The 16,100-nt window shown below is 41.5% G+C and overlaps 2 protein-coding genes across 5 annotated transcripts; both read right to left on the bottom strand.

Moving 5' to 3' along the window:
* Window positions 1-1,002: 1,002 nt before the first annotated feature.
* On the bottom strand, window positions 1,003-14,578 carry tnnt2a (troponin T type 2a (cardiac)). Of its 4 annotated transcripts, XM_085260715.1 has the most exons (16): window positions 8,653-8,792; window positions 8,452-8,528; window positions 8,268-8,278; window positions 7,583-7,611; window positions 7,180-7,231; window positions 6,779-6,835; window positions 4,784-4,813; window positions 4,525-4,549; window positions 3,633-3,696; window positions 3,315-3,431; window positions 3,129-3,206; window positions 2,934-3,044; window positions 2,740-2,849; window positions 2,208-2,298; window positions 2,084-2,124; window positions 1,003-1,250 (listed from the first exon to the last, which is right to left on the bottom strand). In XM_085260715.1, the coding sequence occupies exons 2-16, from the start codon at window positions 8,487-8,489 to the stop codon at window positions 1,217-1,219; spliced, it is 888 nt and encodes a 295-aa protein (XP_085116841.1). In that variant the 5' UTR covers window positions 8,490-8,528; window positions 8,653-8,792; the 3' UTR covers window positions 1,003-1,216. The 4 variants fall into 4 exon arrangements, with proteins under 4 accessions (XP_085116841.1, XP_085116840.1, XP_085116839.1 ...); XM_085260714.1 differs by lacking the exons at window positions 7,180-7,231; window positions 8,268-8,278; window positions 8,452-8,528; window positions 8,653-8,792 and adding an exon at window positions 14,564-14,578 and having other exon boundaries at window positions 7,594-7,613; XM_085260713.1 differs by lacking the exons at window positions 7,180-7,231; window positions 8,653-8,792 and having other exon boundaries at window positions 7,594-8,278; window positions 8,452-8,516.
* Window positions 9,089-15,403, bottom strand: lad1 (ladinin). The gene is made up of 14 exons (XM_085260711.1): window positions 15,240-15,403; window positions 14,414-14,605; window positions 13,754-14,021; window positions 12,861-12,934; window positions 12,349-12,493; window positions 12,000-12,089; window positions 11,619-11,662; window positions 11,501-11,543; window positions 11,255-11,298; window positions 11,093-11,159; window positions 10,849-10,983; window positions 10,666-10,755; window positions 9,760-9,884; window positions 9,089-9,601 (listed from the first exon to the last, which is right to left on the bottom strand). The coding sequence occupies exons 1-13, from the start codon at window positions 15,275-15,277 to the stop codon at window positions 9,792-9,794; spliced, it is 1,323 nt and encodes a 440-aa protein (XP_085116837.1). The 5' UTR covers window positions 15,278-15,403; the 3' UTR covers window positions 9,089-9,601; window positions 9,760-9,791.
* Window positions 15,404-16,100: the final 697 nt, after the last annotated feature.

Genomic DNA, 16,100 nt, shown 5'->3' on the forward strand with positions numbered 1-16,100 from the left:
TTTTGTTCTTTCTTGTGCATATTTTGAGTATTTTCAGACTAAATAACTGGGCTTGTATCTGCCTGTTTGCTGAGAAACTGCAGTTTTTCTCATATGAAACTTGGTGACACACTTGATTGATTGATTGATTGATTGATTGATTGATTGGTAATTTATTTCAACATGTGAACAATATACAAGTACATTTAGAAAAGAAATAAGAGAGAAAAAAATACTATACAAATTACATACAAAAAAACATTCTGATTAATTTACATGTTGAAAGGGAGTGGGAAGAAGTATACACTTATTTAATCCCACCCCTGTCCCATAAATTATCAGTGAATATTTAGTCAGCTTCCTTACTGATATAATTTGTAATAAAAATAGTGAACAGATTTCTGATATACTATATACTATAATATCACATCATGAATTTTTTGTTTGTTTGTTTTTAAATAGAGACATTCACTTAATTTAAATATTTTCCTTTTCTTTATAGATCGAGAAGATCATATTTTTATAACTCTTTTTGAACAGTTTTATGTTTGGACATTGCTTTAATTCCATATTCAGTTTGTTCCATAGTTTCACTCCATGAACAGAAACACAAAAGCCTTTTCTTGTAGTACGTACCTTCATTGTTTTGAAGTTACAAAAACCCCTTAAATTATAACTTCCTTCTTTCAAAAAAAACATACTCTGAATATTACCTGGCAGTTCTTTATTTTGTCCTGTAACTTGAGAAGTTACAGGACAAGAAGGATTTTCCCACCTGCAATATGCATAATGGAAATTATTCATTCTTTTTCAATTTAGTGTGGGTGTGTTCATAGGTGAACTTTGGGTGGATGTCTGGGCGTCAGCTCAAAAAGCATCATGTCAGCTCCAGTCATGTTAGAGCCTGTCTTTCAGTAAGAGGATGTCTTTGCTTTAAGCTTTCTGTCATCGGGTCTTGCATGACTTTTTTTCATTGCCAACAAAGCAACTCATGCACACTATGGAAGAACAAAAAGCAAGTCATTAAAGTGAGACTGTTTATTTACACTTTTAAATCCCCATTATCCTGAAAAAGTAGAGCGAGAGATAAGGCTGGAAAACTGGACCCAAGCTGTGCTTAAGGCAACCGTAAGAAGATAAGTGTGACTTGGGTGTGGCCGTAAAGCCTGGGCTTGGTTTGAGGCAGTGGCTGCATGACAGGGCGGATGATAATACTTGTCACTCAGCACATCAGCATCTATTTCCTCAGTCCTCTCTTGGTCCTCTTTGACCTGTTGAAAAACAGAAGCGTTTGTGATTCAGACACAACTGATGTGGCACAGATCGTAGCGAGGTTGCACGGTTACGTTTTGAAATCTTCCTGCACCCTGTTCAAAAATAACAGTGACATCATGTTCTTTCACTTTATCCCTGACAGGTATGACAGATGACCAAACGCAGCCAGCTCGCCGAGTTAGGACAAGGCGGCTGTGAGATTGTGAATACACAATATTTGGTGACACTGCAGGGAGTCTGAAAACAAAAAGCTTTTCCACTTGGGCCTCAGAGACGGTCGTTTCTTAACAAAAAGCTTCCCCCACAAACACCGGCATGAATCACAGAAGAAGGGATTCATGCAAAACTCTGTCAAGTCGCTCTAAGGGAGATGCACGACCGTTCAGGGCTTTCACTCATAGCTGCAACTAAAAGTCAGCCTCTCCTCACTCATCTCATTGGCCTCTCCAGTGGTGACCTGCTGCTTTGTCCACACTTGCTCTTTTCTTTTCTTGATCACTCATTTAATTATTATATATGATTTGTTTGATTTCTCCTCACCTCTTAAAGCATTTGTTTGTTAATTATATTACTTTTTTTGGTTATTGTTACTAACAAAGTGTTACACTCCCTCTCTCTTTCTTTTAACCCCGCCTCACTATAAGTTTTAAATTCCCATGACTCTAATGCTCTCACACACACATAGCTTGACACTCTGCAATCAAGTTATTGTCCCAAACCTCACCTGTCTGTTGCATTTTGTTACACCTGTGTGACATCATATGTGCGCTCTATGGTAACTACATGTTTTAAACTTTTAATTAAAATGGGATTTCGAGCTTGTGCTCACGTTTTCTGATGGTCGCTCACACGGTTCCTCAGCACATTAATCTGGAATGAAGAAAACATTTTGTTACACTGTGACCAGGTCTCACTGATGCCGTGTCTTTGTTTCTTCAATTAGCTGAGCGCACCTCATATTTCTGTCTGCTGAACTGGTACTGCAGATCAAACTTCTCTGCCTCCAGCTGCTGGATCCACTCCCACAGCTCCTTAGCTTTCTCTCTGGAAAACAAATTATTATAACGAGAATTATTTTCATTGTTTTATTATTTTAATTTTGTGTGTCGTGAAGAAAAAATGCAATAGCTATTGTGTGAGATAATGAAACATGCAGTGGGAGAAATAATTATTTGATGCCCTGCTGAATTTGTTTGCTTACTTACAAAGAAATGAAGAGTCTCTATTTTTAATGGTAGTATTTGTTTTAATGGAGGGAGACAGAATATTAACTAAAATCCTGAAATAAAACCTCCACATGACCAAAATGTTATCAGATGATTTGCATGTAATGGACACGTGTTCTTGATACACACAGGGAGTTGAGGCAGTGCATTGATTAATTTTTGGTTCATATTCGTCTCTCTCCATTAAAATGAAACCACATTTCTTTGTAAGTGAACAAACCTACAGATTCTAAGTCCTGCTCTGTGCGTCTGAACCTACTTGAGTCTTTCCTGACTCATGTTCTCGATGTCCAGAGATTTGCGCCTTTCGTTCAGGATCTTCTTCTTCTTTTCTCTCTCTGTCTGCCTCTTGCCACTCCGTTTGTCTGTCTTTAAAAATAAAATAATTTCTGTTATAAAAGTTACTAGTGGAGCTTTTTGAAAACCCCCACTGTTAAAACTCCACTGACTCACCAGCTTTTGCATGTAACCTCCAAAGTGGAGGCTGGTGAGGGTTTTCTTTTTCTTTGCATCATCCTCTGCCCTCTTCTTGGCCTCCTCCTCCTCCTTGCGAATCCTCTCATCCTAGAACCCCGAGAGAAAGACGATCCGAGGTGAAACGCGTGCCACTTTATAGACCGTGTTAAAGCGCGTAGAACAGGACTCTACCTCAAGACGCTTCTGTCGCTCTTTATCTCGCTCGCTGCGAATTCTGTGCTGCTCTGCTCGCTCAGAGCGACGCTTCTCCTGAGCAACAGATCATCACATCTCATTAAAACAGATCCTAAAGCAGATCTGTAATGTCTGAGGTGGGAAGTGGTTTACATTTGACTGGCTGTAGTGTGGGGCACTCACAATCCTTTCTTTGAGCTGAACGAGCTCTTCTTCTTCCTTCTTTCTGCTTTCGAAGTGAACCTCGATTAGAGTTTGAAGCTCCATCAGGTCCTTCTCCATTCTCTTGCGATGTATATCCTGTTGGATTCAGTGACCCAGTTCTATGTTATACTGATGCACATATTTGTTTTTGGTCCTAAATTAAAAGCAGGCTTAGAGAAAGCTAGAAAAATACAGAGTGAAAGCTGTGAAGACATGTCTACTCCACCCTGAGACCTGTACATAATACACCAGGATACAAAAGCCCATGCACAGTAAGTACTGTATTGTGTCACGTACATCAAAATCCACCCTCTCGCCGTCTGGGATCTTAGGGGGAATAAGGTTTGGCATGATGAATGGCCTGAAAAAGCAGGAAAAGATATTAAGTTAACAAGCGTGGGTTAAATAAGAACTATTTAATTAAAAAAAAAAAGATCAATAACAGGGAAATTGAGTTGTGATGACAGTTGGTGTCAAATGAGGATCAAAAACAATAAGCATGTGCCAAACAAATGTCCCCTCTGTGTTTGCACGTGTTGCTGCCTGTTGCTGCTCAGAAGTAGCTGCATATCTGTAGTTTCTACAAACTGCACTATATGTAGACAGAAATTGGGATTTTCTTTTCTTAGTGCCGGAGCAGAGAGGCACAGCCTAGAGAAGAGATCTCTGGAAATGTTTTTATTAAATCAAAGTAATTCAATCTGAACAATCAAAACGGCCACTTATGGTCAATGCAACTCTCAACACAAGTGTATTTGTAAAGCACATTTAAAAAACAACGTGCTGAGAAAAGGTGGAATGGACATTTCTAAAAAGCCACAGGATACACAATGAGGAATCACACAGACTCAAATGGCAGTGAGTTTTAATAGATTTAATGAAGGGAGCTAATTTGGCAGCGAGGGGAACGACGTTCCACAGTTTGAGTTTAAATCGGGGGGGGCACTTCCTGGATTTTAAAACAAAGTAAAAACGAAATTACTTTGTGACTTTTGAGCTTAAGATGTTGATGTAGAAGGATCGTATCAAGCAACCTCATTGAGTTGTGAAAACGTAGCTTGCTGCTGGTATGATACATAACAAATGGATCACAGTGGTGTGAGTCCTCTCTTTGTTTATTTATGCGTCGTATGTTTGTTACTCATAACCATGCTATCGTAAAACGTGTTTATCCGTGCGTTTTACTTACTTGAATTTGGGCTTTGCTTCCTCCTCTGTTAATGAAAGACAGTCAAGCAGAAAGTATGAATGAGTTAGTGCAGACCACACATTAATAATGAGACTGCACAAAATCACAAATTCTGCCAGTTCCCCCCGCAAGTTATGGCACTGAAGTCTGTTTACACCATTTGTGCTGATATTAATAATAAAAGTAATGATGTGTGATTCATGTCAGGGAGAACATCCAAGAACAACAGAGCCACAAAACGAGATTCCCATTCACTTACCTTCTCCCTCCTCTGCTTCGCCTTCTCCATCTGAAACCAAAATAACATGCTTGAGAGAGGGTTTGTGAGAGCACATCTCAAATGACTGAGCATTACGCCACAGTAAACAGTCGTTTAGTGAGTGATGATGGCCACATGACAGAAGAGCGTAAGTGAGAAGACGGGGAAAGACTGAAAGAGAGCACCGAGGAAGTCAGGCGCTCATCTGTGAAGTGTTGCTTCATGTGCCACATTGCATGAATGCACTCGGGACAAGCGAGACGTTATCTAGAGATGCAAGCACTGATAGCAAATGGTTCCTTTCTCAAGAAGGTCTGGGATCAGTGACCTTTGAATGACCCAAATAATTATGAGTGAATGCCAGAAAAACTTTCGTTTTAGTTTAGCTTTCTGCAAAAGAAGCAGCTAAGTTCTTTTTTTGTTTTCGTAATAATAGAGGACAGCTAGACCGTGCTTGAAACCTAAAACGTCGTCCAGTCAGCTGATAGGCCCAGACTAGTTTCCTATGCTGCCAACTTGGTTAATTAGAACCTGAACTGGTAAAGGGAAGGGTGTAGTCGTGCTTTTTTTTTTTTTGGCACGTCAACAAGTCGCCTGCCTTTTGTCTTTGTGGAAAGTGACAGCTCACACGGTGTTTATCAGTATAAAGGAGCCAAAAGGTAAGAATAAGTCTAACATCCCTCCCATTTCAAATGATCTCAGTGGGAGCAGGTGAGACACCGAAACAGTGAAAAACACCTGGTTCTGACTAAGAAATGAAAGCCTTGGGGCTGGGAGGGGCTGGAGGACTACTCTCAGCCCAGCTGGCCCTTCTGGTGTGACTAAGAAAACCTGCATGCTTGATCCTCAAGTGCAGACTGTCACATACCAATGTGTCTGAGATAGCATGTTATCTCCCTGCCTGTGAGTGATGGTTACTGGTAAACGACATTACTCATCTTCACTGTGCTGTCAACACAGGCCCAAAGCTATCATTTCTCCCATTAATCAGTGGTTCCCAAACTTTTTTTGCTGGGCCCCCCTTTGTTTTACAAGAAAAATGTTCGCGCCCCCCTCCCCCCATGCGCGCGCGCGCACGCACGCACGCACACGCACGCACACACCCTCCAACCACACACACACATTTTGCTCCATTGCGGTTTATTTTACACCTCAAACATTTAGTAAACAATTAAGCAAATACAAGTAATCTGCAATAAATTACAGGTAATAAAATAAACTCTTTTACGCTGCGGCCGCACCTACACGGGTGTTTCTGAACACGCAGCTGTTTCGTTCACGTAAACGGCGTTTCGAATCACCGAAAACGGAGATTTTTAAAACTCCTTTTTTTGCGTTTATGTGTGGACGTGGAATACAGAGCTCATCAGGCAAAGTCAAAGGTATGTGCCTTTTTCCGCGTCACGCTGTGCGCCACGTTATTGTTTACATGAGATGAAGAGCAGACAGTCAGATTAACAGTATTGTGTCTCTATCTGCAGGTTTTACACGCAGTTACTGTCCCTCCATTACAAAGGCAGAGGCGTCACGGTGTCATTATTTTACACGTGGTTGTTTTTCCTGTGTAATAATGTTCAACACTGCGATCAATACATTTTAAAAAAATGCTTCTCTGTGCAAAATGGGTTTAAAAACATAAACAGCTGTGGGATCCTGTTTGTCCGTGATGTAAACAGCCCAGCGCTGCTCCCCACGCAGGGAAAAGCAATCCTGCAGGGAGACCTACCTCCGCACCTGTGCAGGTGAAGCCAAAGGGCAGATTTGCTTCACCAGATTTTCTAGTCTTTGGCTTAGAATGAAGTTGGTTTGGAAACATATTCAGCGATGCTTCATCTCCTGCTTTGCGTTTGTGTGGGAGCCCCAGGTCGTGTCCAAACGTTGTTGTTTTTTGTTTGTTTGTTTTTTTTCCTTTTCATACCGCGCACCCCTGCAATGGCTCTGCGCCCCCCCCCCCCCATTTGGGGAAGTCTGCATTAAGTTTTTAGTAACGTCTACCTTGTTCTTCGTTGGCCTCCTCTTCTGCAGCAGGTTTGTCTTCCTCCTGTGGAGCCTCTGGTGGAGAAGGAAGCAAATAATGACTTATCACAGAAAGAATGTTAACTTTCACTAAGCCTGAATAATCACTCTCCCTGATCAATAACCTCTTTAGTACAGTCACAGGGAAAGAGACGAGAGGAGTCATCCTGTGAACATAACTGATATCTTCTGTCTTGTTTGATTCTGTTGAATGTTTTGCGTCCACATCGTTTTGTTTTGTTTTTCTTAGACTGAAACTGCTCTATAAACAAACAGGCAACGAGCAAACATAGTATGTGGTTTCCACATCAACAAATTCACCCTCAGGTTGCTATCAATGCACTGTGCCGGGGAAAAACATTACATCTGCCCAATTATACCTTCCTCTTCCTCCTCCTCCTCCTGCTCCTCCTCCTCATCTACCCCTTGCTCCTCTGATGAGCAAAGCAGAAAAGTAGTTAGCAAAGCGATGAGAAGTAGGTGAAGTAAGTAAACAGAGTAAGTCAAGTAATTAAAGTAATGTAAGGAGGTTAAATAAATAAGAATAGCTGAGCAAGCAAAGTAAGTTAGCAAATACATCAAAGAATCTCTTTCAAAGTGAGATTAATCACAATCACTTTAAATGTGTTTATAGATGAAGCTCAGTCCCAGCGCTGCTATTTATCCCAGAGACTCTCAGGATAACTGCTGTCGACCGCTCCTCCACATCACCCTTGATGTGTGCTATTGAAACGTGACAAAAGCATTCATCGATGACCTTGACACTCATTTATAAATATCAGCGCCGTCAGTACCTTCAGCGGCCTCCTCTTCTGTGTCGTGCAGCCGGAGAAACCGCAGAGAGAAACACGTGAACAATCTTTTCACATAATCAGAAGTGCAAACTCTACAAACTGTTGTTTCTAGCACACAAAGTCAAATCAATTAATGATACTAACTAATGAAACACTGACTTACGAGTAATCATAATATAAGCATTTGATTCGCTCATTTTTAATCCAGATTGTGATCCTTACCTAAACCACACCGAGCTGCAACAAAAGAATAGAAAAGAAAACTTTCTGGCAGGAAGTCCTTAAGGCAAACCTTTCCCACTAGCGATTCCTGACTTCACATATAATTTGTGCTTTTGTGTTGCATTATAATTAAACTCACCATGAAAAACGTTTTACACGGTAATTCTGTAACTCTCACACATACATATAATAACCTCCTCCTACACCTGATTAGGAGTTGACAAACAGGCAGAACATTTACGTTTGATTTATGGATGATCTTGACATTTCATTCAAACTACACACAATTAGCAACATTCCTCTTAAATCCTTATAAGAGCGCACTGAGTATACAGTACAGCAGTTTTTACATCACGCTCGTCGGATTAGCCAAGAGAAAGCATTTGCCTGCACAACAGGGTTTTAACCACAGAGTGACTGCGCTGTGTATGAGTCATGATGAGAGGTCTTACCTTCCACCTCCCTGTGAAAATGAATCACATAGGCGCATTACTATTATGATCAAAAAGACAAATGCATGACAGTGTAAAATGATCATGTAGTTGCTGCAAATAAACCACGTGTCAGTGACAAACGGTGGATGTACTCTCGGGATACATTTAGAAGTATTTTAAGTAGAAGAAAAATCCAACCTACTCCTCATACTCCTCCACCACTTCCTCGTTGTCTGACATGACAGGGCGCGTTCAGGTGCGCGGCAGCAAATCTGATTACTTAGGAAAAAAAGCCAATCATGAATTTTTCACTTTCTGTTCAAATCAATAAAAGCTTCAATATTTTCCAGTTAAAACACTTTCTTTCGTGTGCACACGTTACGTTACAGTTAGTCAATCGTACCTGAGGATCAGATGAAGGGATCAAGACAGAGACCCGGAGAGAGTGGATTTGCAGCACAAGACAGGTCCCACTTTCTCTAACGGGAGCGTGGGGTGAGTGTCAGCGGGTGAAGGACGGACTGTGTTGTGCGGATGAGGCTTTAGGACCCCTTGTTGTGTTATTAATAACTTTCTAGATAGCATGTACTCTCCTTTATCACCATTTCCCAAAAAGGCCGCCGTGAGCATGACTGTGGGCTGCAGAGCCAAAAAGATCACAGACAGCTGATTCGCGCACACACACACACACACACACACACATTCTGGTTTCCTTGTATGGCACCTTGTTGTAGACGAAACACAGGCACGGAGCGCTTATCTATATGCATCCCGGTCTGAGATAAGGTAAAGTGCGTTTATTCATCCAGGGCTATTTAAAAAGAAATAGTGACAGACAGTTATGGTAGTAAAACATTTTATTACTTAGAAAGACAGAATCTCGTCCACAAGTCCAGATGAAACCAAAAAAAAAGAAAAAAATTACACTGGCAAATTAAACAAGACACACACATATTACAACTCCAGCAATCCCAGCAGTGTAATTCAGTAAAAGATATAATCCTTAAACCTTCACCTGTTTAAAGTGCTCAAAGAAATTACACAACGTTAAGGCGAACAAATAAAACATCACTGACACGTTTTTTTGGGGGTATTTTAATGTTAAAAGTAGGCACACTTATTTTTTAAAGAAACAAAGCAAAAGTGTAAGATAGAAGCTTTTTAACTTTAAAAGCAGTTTCCTCCTTTTCAGTCCTCTAAAGATACAACCCAACAGGCCATTTCTCTCTCTTCCTCCTGCCTGTTTTACATTTGTGCTTTGACGGCAAAGGGGAAAAAAATCACTCAGTCATCAAATCCGTTAATCTTCCAAATCTCTGCCTCTCCCTTCGCCATCTTAAAATCCTGCAATCCTGCAAATACAAGCACAATAAGAGCAATTTATAATTGAAGGAGCGCCTTTAAAGTTCAGTGAAACATGTACGGCTTCCTCTTGTTTGCTTCATTTGTGGAGTTGGTAAATCTGCCTCCACAGCATGTAAGACTAACTCAGTAGCACTTGTATCCTTACCTGTTGGACATTATAAATAAACTTCCTTCACTTCAGATTTTTCCAGGGCTGGATTTAGAGACACTGTCTTCACCGCTATTCTCAAACAGGCTCCTCTTACTAGAAATGTCCACATGTCTCAAATCCTACAAATCAGAAACAGAATCATTATATCAGTTCTTATTACAGTGAAGAGAAAGAAAAAAACACTCTTTAAATCTGGAGTCTTGAAATATTTCTGAAGCAGGGACCTCTTACGGGGCAAATAGTTTTGTAAACACACCCTAAAATGGTCTTTATGTCGTCTGACAATTTGGACTGACTTAAGCATTTCTTCATGCTCAGTAGATAACTGCTAAAAAGCCAATGGCACAAAGCAGGAGGAACGGGTCACTCTACTCTGACAAAAGTGATGTTAGGACAGATTAGCACGAAGTCAGTCATGCCAGTGTTTCTGTAGGCGACCCTCTGCTTTAAAGTGTGCTTATGAATTTACCCAGATAGATATTGTTTCTGCTCAGATATAACAAAGATAAGATTTCTGCAGCCAAAAACATGCACTGCTAAATCTAACAGCAAGTTGGGTATGTCGTATGAAGCTTTCTGAACAGCTTAATTAAGTTAAACATCCAACTCTAAATTCTTAAGATCAAATTCTTTGAGCTACTTTTGAAATTAAATGAAACGTTCCCATAAATGACTTTACTGAGTTTACCAGAGTAGAAAAAAATCTGTGTTTAAAAAGAATTAATTGATCAGAACTTTCTTCACGATTAACGACAGTCATGCGTTTTACATAGTTACCTACATAATGGCAAACTCTTTAATTTAATGTAGGCAACACAAACAACGAACTACGTCCTGCTCAGCCAGGACTTACAGCTCAAAGAGTAATACTGCCCCCTGGCTTCCATACACTGCACTTACAGCAGGACTGTGCGAAGACCCAGCTTTGTTGCTCTTGTGGAGCCAGCGGTTGATCCGCTCTGACATTCCTGATGTCAAGCCTCTAATTTCCTGAAATCAACAACAGTTACAAAATCATTTGTTAACTAACGCTACGCACACATCTAATACTGAAAAGAGCTTTTGGGCGAATGATGAGTGTACCTGTTTGGAAACTCCGGGGCTGGTGGGGCTCTGCACCTGCTGCTCCTTCTCAAAGATCTCTCTCTTCCTGGACACTTCTTCCAGCAGGACCAGAGTCCTCTGGGTGACATCTGGGAATCGCGTCAGCTCGGACTTCTGTGGATGAAGAGCCAAGAGAAGACCATTGGCGACTGACAGTTGATGTTTGCTACAGAACACAGGAACATAATTTCCCCTTTAGTACATGGAGGGCTGAGAGGCTGACCTGCGCTGCCTGAGCCAGCCTCTCCATCTTTTCCTGGATGGATCTAGATGAAATCCTCTGCCTAGAGCTGGGAAGACAGAATACATTAATGTACAAGTGTAATCAGTTACACTCAATAAAATATAAACAAATAAATAAAGATTAAAAAATTGTCAAACTCACTTTCTCTGGAAAGATGACGCTTTGTTTTCATCCTCATTTTGGTCCTGCTTCAAAACAAAGACAATCAACACTGTAAATTGTGCATAACATTGTGTGTAGTGCTAGCAGGTCTACAGATCTCATAATCCTATAACTGTAAATATAATTGTGTTTTTGTAAAGTGCCAAACAAGAAAATAATGGGTAAGCGATGAATGATTACTGATTATCAATCATATTAGGTGAAAGTCAATTAAAGTTATCTCACGGTGTTGGGTTCAAACTTCTTGGAGGCCATCCTCACACTGGAGCTACAACAGAAGAAGCAAGTCAGCAAACCAACTAAGCGAGGTTGATACAAAATGAACACAAGGCTGTTTCCTTACCTCCTCTGGAGCGGCGAAGGATCCTCTTCTTTCTTTCTCATCATCTGTGGAAGACCGAGCCTGTGTGAGTGCGTGTTAGCGGCACTTACAGCAAGTGACCTGCTCAACAATCCTCTGCACGGGGATGTGTTTGGGTGTTAACAAAGCAACCAGTCAGCAGTAAGAGCTGGTCAATATTCATGTAGCTATTAACATGAGCTGGAAGCTTGACTGGCACAAGCAAATTATCCTGAACTGATATTCTGAAAGCTGACGGCAGATAAAATCGTGTTTTAACAGTCAAATTGGCAAAAGTTCATGCTGACGTTTGCCAGGAAGAATGCCTGAATGGTTTTGTGTCCTCGTGCATGTATTTGTGTGTGCGTGTGTGTCAGTGTTTACCCTGAAAGATACAGTCCTGGAGCTCTGTCTGATGAAGGCAGGTTTGTTTGCCTGTTCAAAGTTTCCACTGGTGGAGCGATTCACGCCGGTCTGAGAGAAATTAAAACAACTTAGGTTTGCTGTTTAGCTGCAGGTACCTCTCTGGAGCCAAGACTGTTTTTACCGCCATAAGGAACCTTTACTCTTTATAACACCAGAGGGCGCTGGTGCCCACACTGGATTGATAAGATGCAGCGTCAGTGCTTACCTGGCCTTATACAGCATTTGACAAGCAAAGCTTGAAGCTGAGACGAACATGTCAGTTTATTTGTGTTTGTGTTTCTTTGTGCGAGTGTGTGTGGTGAACTACCTCCTCTGTGTCCCCATTGTGAACAGGGCTTTGGGGGGAAGTCCAGTGTTCGCGAGGTGACCAGGGGGCTGACGGAGAACCGGGGCTCATGGGAGTTGTGCGCCCGCTGGCAGATGGACTCTTGTCAAGTGAGATGGAGACAGAACTGAAAGGCAAGAAAGAGAAGTGAGTTTAAGGAGAAGTTGAAGAGAAAGGAACTAGTGACCACTGAAAGTACAGTTTTCTCTGATCTGTTGCCTAAATTAAATCTTAAAGTGCGTCTAACGTGAAAACTGAAGGCAGATTTTTTTTACTCTTCCATCTTATTCTCTGGTTATCTTTATGTGGTTCACAATCTATACAAAACAATCTTATACGTCCTGTTTTCTCTTTTATATTTCTACATTGTTCTGGTGCTTTCATTTCCATTTGTGGAATCAGTAACCTTTATCTAAATAAAATGCATTTGATCCTTTTAGGTGATCAGCCAACAAAGAACAAAAGAGCAGCAAAAAAGAAATGTCACTGTTAACCTGACAAACTTGCGAGCTGGGCTGGAGGAGGGTTTTGGATCAGGGTCTTTGCCTGATGACTCTTCATTTTCATGCTGACAAAGGAAGAAACAGGCAGACAATCAGCATGAGCACATAGCACACAAGCTTTTGTACAGACGACACACCTTGCATTACATAACACGGCGTGGTTATGGCCTCATTTGCAGATACACAGAGCTAAAGCAGCCTGCGAAGGTAATAAAAGATAAAGTTCAAATTATGGCCTTAAGCACGTCTTATCAAAGCTTTAGAGATGATTTGCATGGTCACTTGACTCGCGGGGAGAGTTCAAGTCCGGAAACAAGACGGGGAGTAAAGGGTTGTCTTCTTTTTCTAAAGCTGTAAGTTAAAAGTAGATTCTAACTTCTTCTTGTGAGCACAGGAGGAAAATGCCCACACCAGCGTTGGTCTTTAATAGCAAAAATGACATCATATGCTGCACTACAAAAAACAGTTTGTTGTTGTAAAATCTAGAGAATAATTAACTCCCCCCTCTGTGTGGGATAGCAGTTAACTGTACAGGGTGCTGCTACTGGTGTCATGACTTAGTGTGTGAGGGAAGATTGGTGCTTTCTTGTCAAAGGATCTGTCAGTTCATGTTTTATCATTTGTAACGTTTCTCAGAGAATCAACAAAATCTCTCTGTTGGTCATTTAATCAAAACTGAGGTTATGACCTTGTTTCTTCCACTCCAGGTGGACAAAAGTTCTAAATAATCACGTGAAAAATCTCGATTTACATCGTTATTTGGCAGCTGACTTACAGACTTTCACTGTTGCAGTCTTGTGAAACTCAAGCACATTTAAAAGATCTGTGAGATGTTTTTTTCTTTAGATTTTCTTCCAGAAATTAAGGAGCAACTTCCTTCTTACTTTGTTGCTTGAGATGCTGGTTCTACTTTTGCTGCTGCTGGTGGGACTGTGAGAAGATGTTTTTACTGGTGGCTGTGGTTTGACAACACTTTCCTTCTCTTCATCCATGTCTCCCAGCAGCTCTACCCTGGCACCTCCTCCTTTGCTGACCTCAGCTTCATCCTCCCCTCCATCCTTCTGTTGTCTCAACGTTTCCACGTGCCTCATCCTTCGCCTTTCGTCACGCACTCGCAGCATCTCCACAAAGTCAAGCTGTACCTGCTCCATGCTGGCAATAAACAGTACATATGTGCACATTAATGACCAACACATGTGATGAATGGTCTCTAGAGAGACCTAAAAAGATTCCTGCATCTGATCAGGTTTCTATTATAAAATGCTCTTTGAAGACAGGTACTCAGCTGTCGGGGTTTCTGACAGCATTTCATACTTTCCCTGCGTGAGTATCAGGTGTTTTCATGGGTTTGAAATGTATACAGAAACACTCCCATGGGGCAAAACTGTGAGAATCATCCCTTTGCTAGTTTGAAACCACTAAAAAGGCCTTCAGAAACCAAAAGAACAAAACAGTCACACAGACAAAGTCCACAAAGAGGATTGTGTTTAGACAGCGTATGAGTCCAACGTGACATATTTGTTTTACTAAACTATGAGAACAACCTGTTGGAGCTTTGGGACATTTCACTTGAGGAGTCTGTCCCAAAGGCGCTCTCGCTGGCAGATGTGTTTGTAGGAGTGGGAGTGGGGCTGAAGTCATCATCTTGGTCAGCACTGGTGCTTGAGCTCTTCACCCTCCTCCTCTTCTCCCGCTCCACCTCCTCCTCGTCCTCCATTGTCCACTGTCGTGCAAGGCTGAATCAAGACAATCAGCGAATATGGAAAAACAAACAAACAAAAACAACAGAGGCTCAGTGAGGATAACGGGTGGTGGACACATGTAAAACAGCGTGCTGTACATGAGAACTTGATGAGTGGATCCTCCACACTATTTGTTTTTGGTTTGTACTTTAAAAGAAAAGATTAATAAGCGTTACAGGGAACCTGCTTTACTTGTTCATCAACCGCTTTTTGTGGCTGTATTTTGCATCCTGTTTAAAAAGAATTATCAGTGGATTCAATCAGCCAGCTGCAGAGCGGCAGGCTGGTGTTTCCTTTTTAACTGAGCTCAACAAGGGCCAAACAGAACAAAACTCTCCGTTATCTCTAGACTGTAACGGGCAAAAAAAGGCAGAAGTGACAGTATAACAGTGACACCAACCGACACAGTTTGACTGCATGTTACACAGTTACTATATGAATGTAATAAATCATTTCTTCCAAATTGGGATGCTTTGTTGCCAGAGTGAAAACCCTGCAACATGCAACAATTATGCGCGTTCCTAAACATCCAGCATCTATTAAAAAGCATAGGCGCGGGCATCGCTCTGAAACGCAGGTAACACAGGTAATTAGTCGCTACAGAAACCCAGAAGTCCTTGAATCTTACCTGGACAAAGCCGACCAGTTTCTCCGACTTACAGACATATTGAGAAAATAAAATAGTTTCCAGCTACGATCACAGACGAAGTCGACTGACACTCAGACGACGGCAGTCGAATTACAGTCACCTCGGCACAAAGCAGTCCACCTTTAGCCCGGTGCAGCGCACAGACGCGTCACGTGACCACAAAGGTAAGCTCCCCACCTGACAGACTGAGTGAGGGGTGGGGAGAGCGCGCGCCAGAGAGCACCTTGTATGGTGGAAGTGTGGAAAGCGTAATACCTGTACCTGGCACTCCTTTCCCGCCCCTGGACACTTCGCTTATTCGGGCAATGGCAATAAAACATCCCAGAATAATTAATCTTACACTTGTATTCATTTTGTTTGTGTGGATCTTACAGGCTGTAGCTAAAAGGAAAACCTGTACAAGTACAACAAGTAGTTAATAGCAATCAAACTCTTATTAAATGATAATAATAAAGCATACAAATATATGTTATCCTTTCTTGTACTGGACTCTCACTACAGTCTGAGTCAGAGTGTTTGCTGTGTGAGTCCACACCTTTCTCTGGAGCCCATGTGTGTTGGACTCTGACCTACACTCTTTATATCACATCTGTGTCTGTTATACTCTGTGCAGTTCCTCAGTAAACAAAGTTAGATATTATCGTAACTGATAACTGAGGCATAGCATAAGATGCATATCAAGACTCTTTCAAGTTTCACCTGTGAAAGTCTGCTTCCCATTTATTTAAAGAAGAGGCTGTCTTATAGCATGCGTTGTTGGTCTATCATGCATCTGCTATCTTATGGAAATAGTTTGCATGCCCCTGCCTGCACCGGTGCTGTATCATTTTAGGTCCTGTA

Source organism: Mchenga conophoros, linkage group LG20 (genome assembly GCF_057382185.1).
Source record: "Mchenga conophoros isolate Kocher_MC1m ecotype Shallow Benthic linkage group LG20, M_conophoros_male_GT1.1, whole genome shotgun sequence".
Classification (NCBI taxonomy): domain Eukaryota; kingdom Metazoa; phylum Chordata; class Actinopteri; order Cichliformes; family Cichlidae; genus Mchenga; species Mchenga conophoros.